General features: G+C 33.6%; 1 protein-coding gene across 2 annotated transcripts; it reads left to right on the forward strand.

Moving 5' to 3' along the window:
- The first annotated feature begins 39 nt into the window (after nt 1-39).
- On the forward strand, nt 40-2,996 carry LOC104806806 (vacuolar protein sorting-associated protein 9A). 2 transcript variants are annotated; one of them, XM_010531877.1, is made up of 5 exons: nt 40-230; nt 894-1,041; nt 1,126-1,296; nt 1,384-1,563; nt 1,666-2,996. In XM_010531877.1, exons 1-5 carry the CDS (start codon nt 139-141, stop codon nt 2,605-2,607), a joined length of 1,533 nt encoding a protein of 510 aa, XP_010530179.1. In that variant the 5' UTR covers nt 40-138; the 3' UTR covers nt 2,608-2,996. The 2 variants fall into 2 exon arrangements, with proteins under 2 accessions (XP_010530179.1, XP_010530180.1); XM_010531878.1 differs by having other exon boundaries at nt 148-230; nt 950-1,041.
- Nucleotides 2,997-8,551: the final 5,555 nt, after the last annotated feature.

Below are 8,551 nucleotides of genomic sequence, written 5' to 3' on the forward strand. Positions count from 1 at the left end.
ACGGCGTCGTTTCTACGCAAACAAAAGCGTCTTCACTCTTTCGCCTTTGTTCGTTTTCTCCGTCTTTCTTTCTCGCCACTGAGTCGTCGGAGAGACAAGTGAGATCGCCGTAGAATTGACGGCGGCGAGTGGTTGCCGATGGAGAGCGCCGACATGTTCTTGGGGCTTCACGATTTCCTGGAGCGGATGCGCAAACCCTCCGCCGCGGATTTCGTCAAATCCATCAAAAGGTCTGCTTTCTCACTCTCTAATCTTTTTTTGTTTCAGTGAAGATGTTGTATGCGTATGTCGATACACACATATATATACATGTCTCGCTCTGCATCTCTCTCTGTCTTCAACCTTGAGCGCTTAATTTCAGCAGATGTGTATGGTATGTATGTCGGTAAGTGAATCCGCATTCAGGGATGCGTTTGAGCTAGATTTCTATACAGATTTCTTGCCTTTTTGGATTTAGTTGTCCGGGCGACAAGTTCAAATCAAGCTACTTTAGATCTGAGACATTGTTTGTGATGATGACCTTTAGAGTTTGATGAATTGCGGTAATCTATTTGGCTGTTTTTCCTGGAAACATGAAGAATGCTTCTTGTGATCACGATTTTAGAAGGTTAGATTTGATCCCACAGGCCATAATAACTCCATACCTCCCCGTAGCTTGTCCGAGAGCAATTTCTTTCTCCGGCATGAGATTGGTTCTGATCTGCATGTTTCAACAAGGACAGAAATACTGCATCTTATTTCTGTAACAAGGGTTTTGGAACTTAGAATTTATGCATCTTTGTACCTCTATCCGTGTGTGTATTTTTACGGTTGATCGTATGGAGTGAGTCAGCATAGACAAGAACTTTGTCGTCAACTATGGTTGTCTGAGTTTCGTAAGTACCATATTGCAGTTTCATTGTTTCATTCTCAAATAATGCGCCCGACCCAGAAAAGGATTGTGCTGCAGTTCAGGAGTTCTTTTCCAAGATGGAGGCCGCTTTTAGGGCTCATCCACTTTGGTCTGGTTGCTCTGAGGAGGAGTTGGATAGTGCCGGAGAAGTAAGTATTGAATGTAGCCCCTTGATCTTATATGCTGATTATTTCTTGCTCCTTTGACTTCATCTCGCGGTTTTGCATACACAGGGGCTCGAGAAGTATGTCATGACGAAGTTATTCACCCGGGTTTTTGCTTCAAACCCGGAGGAGGCTAAATTTGATGAGCAACTCTTTCAGAAAATGGCATTGGTTCAACAATTCATTTCTCCTGAGAACTTGGATATAAAACCAACTTTTCAAAATGAAACGTCATGGCTGGTAACCGGATCCATCTACTTTTTGCATCTATAATCTTTTTCGGTGCATAAGGGTTCTTGCTTATGATCTCTTCTCTGCATATTCCAGCTAGCTCAAAAAGAGCTGCAGAAAATAAATATGTACAAAGCTCCTCGAGATAAGCTCGTGTGTATCCTCAACTGCTGCAAGGTGATCAATAATTTGCTATTTAACGCGTCAGTTGCTTCGAATGAGAATGCACCTGGAGCTGATGAATTTCTTCCTGTCCTGATTTATGTTACCATAAAGGTATTTCCAACATCCGATTTTATGTTTGCCTTCACATCATATTGGCCGATGAATTTCTTCCTGCCTACTATACTACTGACCACTTGATACCGTTATGTCCAGGCTAATCCTCCACAACTTCATTCCAACTTGTTGTACATACAAAGATTTAGACGTCAATCTAAACTGGTTGGTGAAGCTGCCTACTTCTTCACAAACATGCTTTCTGCAGAGTCCTTCATCTCTAATATTGATGCAAAAGCCATTTCAATGGAAGAAGCTGATTTTGAAAAGAACATGGAATTCGCCCGAGCACTTCTTTCTGGTTTAGACAGCCAGTCCACTCAATTTGATCAGAGCACGGCACTTCCCCCTCGTGATGAACCTACTGTTCCAAAGGATCAAATGTTGAATTCTGAGAAGGAAAAAGGCCTTCCACAGTCACAGTCGTCTGATTATCTTTCTGGAAACAAGGAGGGAACGAATCTGAACAGTCAGATGCCACTCACGAAAGCGGAATCCCTTTCAGATTTCGAAAATAAGGGTGCTGCCTTGCTTTTGAAGGATAACCAGGCAAGCAAAGTCTTTCAGGAATATCCTTACATATTTTCCGCTGCCGGTGATTTGACCATAAGCGGTGTCGAAGACCTGCTAAATAATTATAAGCAACTCGTTTTCAAGTATGTTTGCCTTTCCAAAGGATTGAGCGGTTCATCAACATCCTCTGCACCATCCAGCATCTCACCCTTGCCAGTGCCATCCAGTTCTGACACCTCTAAGGAATCTGAAGATAAAGTATATAGTTCAGATACTAAATTAAAGACGGAAATTGATGAGAAGGATTTGAGCAGAGTTTTTCGGTTCGAGGGGGGAAATGTGGTGCATAAGCTCCCACATGAAGATACTGCTGCAAAGGTGCCCGAAACAAAGGATGAAAATGCTGATCCCGGACCAGAAAATGCAGGAGCTGGTAGCAAAGCTTCACAAACCGATGATGAAGAAGATATTGATTCGGAAAGACAACCTGCAGAAACTAAAGCTGCCAACTCTAGTAGTCCTTGCTGAAAACAAAGACTTCATTTCCAAGCTTTCAAGTGTGGAAGATAAAGATGAACAGGCTGAGATTTCCGGTGACCCTTGAAAGTGATGGGTCTTTTGTACTAGAAGAAGGCTCAAACATGTTTTTTCCCCTTGAGTGACAAATGGCCAAATCCGCTATGCTTTCTGATTTCTTTGTTTGAAGTCACCATTAACGGGAAGCAAGCATGATAACAAAATTGAGTGGGTATGAACTGTTGTTTTTCTGAAATCATTTATTTCGATATGTAAAATAGTGTCTCGTTAGGATTTTCAAGATGTTGCACCATATATGCACGTTGAGCTCTGGAGCTTCTACTTGCGATGATACGAGGATTGAAGGTGAATAAAGAATCAGACAGATCTTTTGTGGATCACATTCTGGACAACAATAGCCGTTGCCTCCATTCCTCTGCCAACAACAGGTTCCCTTCTGAAACCTTTGTTTAAAGTACAAAGACTCTTCTGCCTTCTGATTGTTTTCTACAAAGTGATCTGAAACTGAAGTATTTATGTCGTGGGAAAACTGTCAGTGAATGTACTAGGATCTGCAGACAATGAACAGCTTTACCCGATTTTTTATAAATACCCAATACCTGTTTTCATCCTTTAAATCTTTTTTTATCAATCAATCTCGCTTTATGATCTGTCTTTTGGCCTATTTCAAGTTGGCATTTCCACTTCCATCCAAACCGACCCTCGATTTTTTTTTTTTTTTTTTTTGCGTTGCTCGGCATTTTCTGTCTCGAAGGGTTTTTAATATATTGTTTATAGTGTAGAATCTTATAGATTAGTTTAATGGGCACACGAACGGGCACAAAACGATGATGTTGTAGGGACCATGGGCTCATGTGCATGCTTCTTCTCTTTATACGAGCAACGTACCTAATGTGATTTTGGTGGTTTTCATTTTAGGTTTTCTTATTTTTAAAAAAATTTCGGGGAACCTTCGTATTTTATATATAAGATCATAGGGATTAACAAGTTTATTATGTGATCACTAGGGTTTGGTTAATTATTTGAGTATGAAAATGAGTTTACAGTCGTAAAATGAATCGATTTCACGGGGGTTAGGGCCACCCCGTAGTTAATAGTGGTGGCCGTTTCGGATTTTGGTTCGGGTTCTGGTCTGTTATGTTCAGGTTTGGTTATAGAAAAATTATAACCATTCCGGTTTTATAAAACCTTTGATTCGATTCGTATTTGGTTTTTTATCTGAAACAATTCATTTTTCAAATAAATTTTAATTTTTTTTGGTTATTTTTTACTCGGTTCGATTCAGTTTGTTCGATTCTATATCGGTTTGTTTAGGATATTTGGATAATAACCGAAATGGTCAGGTACGTTTTACGTATGTCAAACGCTCGAGACTTGATTTGGTGGCATTATCGTAATATTTGGTAGTAGCAAGTAGATGAGGCTTTTTTGTGTAATGGCCACGACAAAGGAGACTTGTTAACAGCTAATTCTATTGTCTTTGTTCAAAGGACGACAAGTCCTAGCCCCTCTCTCTCTCTCTCTCTCTCTCTCTCTCTCTGCTTTTGGACAGATGTCACTTTTGTTCCAAAAGTGGTGGGGGGCTTCTTTTCATCTCCCAACACTTTCTCGTTGTCCCTAAAACTATGATCTTTCTTCATTACCCCAAAAGTCCATATAGCCTTTGTCCCCTCCACACAAAGGGGAATAATCCTATATCCATATATAATACATAACTTATTTGTTACGTGAAAAGAGCCTAATTTTATATGGAGAATCTCTCCGATAACTAATACAATTTTCCTAAAACTTGTTTCAAACTCTTGGAATTTCTCATTCGTTCATTGCTTTATATTCAGTGATAAATCAAATAGCATATTCTATTTGGATTAAACTACAAGTAGAACTTCTCTGTTTTTATTTGGGAAAAAAAAAACACAACACGAAGATTTTTACAACAAAACCGTTATGTTACGGTGAAATCTCAAACATGGTAGCATATTTTAATGTTTATATATTGATTATAAGATAATGTAACAAAAAGATTTTGATGAAAATCTAAAATATCGGTTTTCTCAGTTATATATAATGAGTGTGTATATGTGTACACTCGTTTTATTTATATACACTCATTTTATGAAAAAGGTTCATGAGAGTTTCCGAAACGGACTTTCACGTGCCAACCACGTGACGAAGGACATGGTGCGGTCGGGTGAGTTGTGTACATCCCCCATTATTATTAATATAATTAAAAATTGAAAAAAATAGGATAAGGAAAATTAAATATGACCTTTTACGATTTCGAAATTAGAAGAAATCGGATATTTTCTGCGCGTATAATATTACGAATTTAAAGTTTCTATTTTGTTATATTTGAGGAGTTTTAACTTTTTATGTGTTAAATAGTAATTCAATCTTTGCTGTGTCATACTTGTGAATCGAAATTTTAATACTAATGGTTCTTGTGATATATCTCTTTTTTTTTTTTGTAAAGTTCTTGTGATATATCTATTATTTTTATTTTATTTTGTACGTGATTAAAATTGATCTTTAACAAAATAATAAACTATAGAAAATATGAAAAATAATCATTTTTATTAACTAGAGATTATTTATATTTTTAATATATTACTGTCATCTGTTTTATGTCAACGAAAATGTGGAAAAAAAAAAGAATTATTGACAAATTTGGGGTGTTGGGATATAAATATTAGATAAGTTTTTTTTTGGTATGACAATATTAGATAAGTTGGTATGTACAAATTGACTTTAAGCACTTAATAATTCAAAAACCCTATCATGGTCAATCTTTGCATGTTTTTAATACTCATATTTAAAAGATATTTATCATTTTTCATGAAAAATAATCATATATATTGTTTGAATTTCCAATACAAAATTTAGTTGCAAACTAAAATCAGACTTTCTTTTTGAAGTTTGAAGACTTGCTAAGTGGACCTCTCTAATGGGCATTCTATTTTTCTTTTTCCTTGTTTTAATCATTTAAACATGATAAAAAAAAATAAGAGCTAACGTGAAAAAAGGTTTTCGTAAATTAAACGTTTTCAGATAAAAATATTTTGATAAGAAAATATAAGAATCGATACAGAAAGAAAAAAAGGTTTTTTTTTATAAACTAAATTTGTGTCGTAATATCATACACTTTTTTGAATATGTTAATATCATTAAATGATCGATAGCCAAAGATGATCAATAAAATATGTGAAGCAAAAAGAAAAATAAGAAAAAATATCGAAATCTTCGGTATATATGTGTTTGAATACTTCTAACCCTTACTAGGTATTAAACCTAAGGTTTAACAACGTTACGTATCAAAAAATGATAAAATATATCTAAAAAATATCGAACTACAAAAAAGTATTATCAAAATCTTTTGAAACATCACTTGATCTACAACAAATAAATGAAATGATGAAACCAAAATAAAATAATAAAATAATTAATTATATAAATCAATATATTATGATAACAAATAAAAATAAAAATATTTTTGATTAAATTAACAAAAATAATTATTAAACATAATTATTATGGAGATTAGTATTCTAAATTAAAACAAACAAAAGAAATATTTCTTCATGAGAAAATTAGAATCTCATAAATAAATTAATAATAATATAATATAATTAGACTAAAGGGTAATATTGATATTTTTTTAAATTTTATAAAAAAATGCATATAAAATCAAATAGCAAGAAAAACAAGGGCATTTTTGCAAACTTCTAGTACAAATAATGATTGGAATTTATATTTTGAAAATAAAATAAAAATATGATATTTTTTTTTTGGTAAATTGGTGGAAAATGGGGGCAAAAAAAACAAAACATTTAAGACAACGAAATGGAGACGGATTACGTAATTGTTTTTGGCGAGTGGGTCTTAATCTTACTTCCAAAGTACACAGATCTATCTTTCTACAGTAAGTAATGTTGGTTTGGACACCATCATTAAAATCCTTTTTTTTCGTATAGATAATATGATTTTATTCACCAATTTATATATATATATATATATATATATATATATTGGATGCGCATCTTAAATATTTTTTGTATCACTTTTATGTAATAAAAAAAAGCAATCATACAAAACAGATATTAGAAGTTAAAAAAACAAAGATAGATATTAAATGGCTCTTTGACTGTGCCTTGTATGGTGCGTTAATTTCTACAACAACTGTATTCATTTATTTTTGAAAAAGAAGAAATATAGTTTGGTATTGGCTGTTAACTATACCGATCTAATTTGTTAATATTTGATTCATATTTTTCGATACTTTTAAAAGTAGTGTTAATTATTTAAAGATAAAATGATATTTTTCTACACGAATTTAAGTTAAATATGATATTTTTATACATGTATTTTTAATTTGATAAAAAAACTATATTTGAGTTCAAAATTTTTAAATATGTATAAAAATTGTTAATTTATTGTTAAAACTAACAATAATTACATACATAATCATCATTTTTGTTGAATTTTTTCAGACTCTGTTAACTAATGCGCTTAAGTGTATGGTAATTACACTAATTACCTAATTAATGCGTTAGTTAACACAATCCGAAAAAGTTTAACGAAAATAATGATTATGTATATAATTACTGTTAATTTTAACAATTCGTGTAGATATTTGAAAAATTTTGAATTCAAGTGTAGTTTTTTTGTCAAATTTAAAATAAGTATATGAAAAAATCACAGTTGACTAAATTCGCGTAGTAAAATGTTATTTTTTATTTAAATTAATTTTTACATAAAAATAGTTATAATCAATTCATATGTCATTTTCATTATGTTAACCTCCGACATTAATGTTTTTATTCATCCTTGCAAAAAACTTACCATGAACCTAAATTGTCATTATGTGGCTTAGAAAACAATAATTTGGAAGACACCTAAATTATGCGACAGTAAAATAAATAAAATATATGGAGCGCAGTGAAATGCGGAGGCACGAGGAGACAAAGGCAGTGTACTTGCAATTAATTTACCATCAAATTTGGAAGCACTCGAAGTGGGCCTTTTCTTGGAGGAAGATTAAACTACGAGTTATGAACCATTATTAGGGTATTTTTTTAAATTCACTTTATTTAATTGAAATAATATAACCATATCTAATATGTTTTTTTTATAAATTAAAAAAAAATATTTTGCAGTGCTCAATAAATGTAAGCATCAGAATCATGGGTTCCATTCACGCCGGTGCAAGCTCCAAAAGAACCAATCAGTCTTTGGATCTGATATTTATGCTTCCATAAATCATGTGCATTATCCAAATTCTCCAAATGTATATATTAGTGTGTGTGTGTGTGTATATGCCCATTTTTATAAGATCATTGGAGCATTTCTTTCTATTCTCTCTAATGAATTTGAAATTTTAATGTGAATAATCCAAATCGTAAGATGCTAGAATACCATAACTTGGAATCGTATTTGGTATAATGTTACCAATACAACACAATAATATATATATATATATATATATATGTGTGTATATATGTGTATAGAAAGAAGAATTGAACGGGAAGATGGTAAGCTCCTGAAAAAATGAGGTGAACGTGAAATCCCAAAATTATTAGTGTCTTCCTTTTCTTGTATACCCTATTCATTTCTCCTTTGACCACTTCCCTCTCTCTCTCTCTCTCTCTCTCTCTCTCTCTCTCTCTCTATATTCACCATTAAAGCTTTGACACTGTCCTCACCTACTCAATCAAACAACTTCTTCCAAATCCTCTTTCGTAACCTACCTTCTCTCTCTCTCTCTCTCTCTCTCTCTCTCTCTCTCTCTCCCTCTCTCTCTCTCACACACACACACACAACCTACATCAAGGGCAACACACTCCCGCAAAGTCCCCAAAGAGACCAAATCCTGTCTTCACCCATCTCTCTCTCTCTCTCTCTCTCTCTCTCTCTCTCTCTCTGAGCTCGCGCGATGGCG

The sequence above is a fragment of the Tarenaya hassleriana genome, unplaced genomic scaffold, assembly GCF_000463585.1.
Source record: "Tarenaya hassleriana unplaced genomic scaffold, ASM46358v1 Cleome12, whole genome shotgun sequence".
Taxonomy (NCBI): Eukaryota; Viridiplantae; Streptophyta; class Magnoliopsida; order Brassicales; family Cleomaceae; genus Tarenaya; species Tarenaya hassleriana.

Excerpts from the sequence above, each read along its gene's own strand:
- LOC104806806 (XM_010531877.1), top strand. The coding sequence starts at position 139 with ATGGAGAGCGCCGACATGTTCTTGGGGCTTCACGATTTCCTGGAGCGG. Across the intron at positions 231-893 it reads TTCGTCAAATCCATCAAAAG|TTTCATTGTTTCATTCTCAA; the intron begins GTCTGCTTTCTC and ends ACCATATTGCAG. Across the intron at positions 1,042-1,125 it reads AGTTGGATAGTGCCGGAGAA|GGGCTCGAGAAGTATGTCAT; the intron begins GTAAGTATTGAA and ends TTGCATACACAG.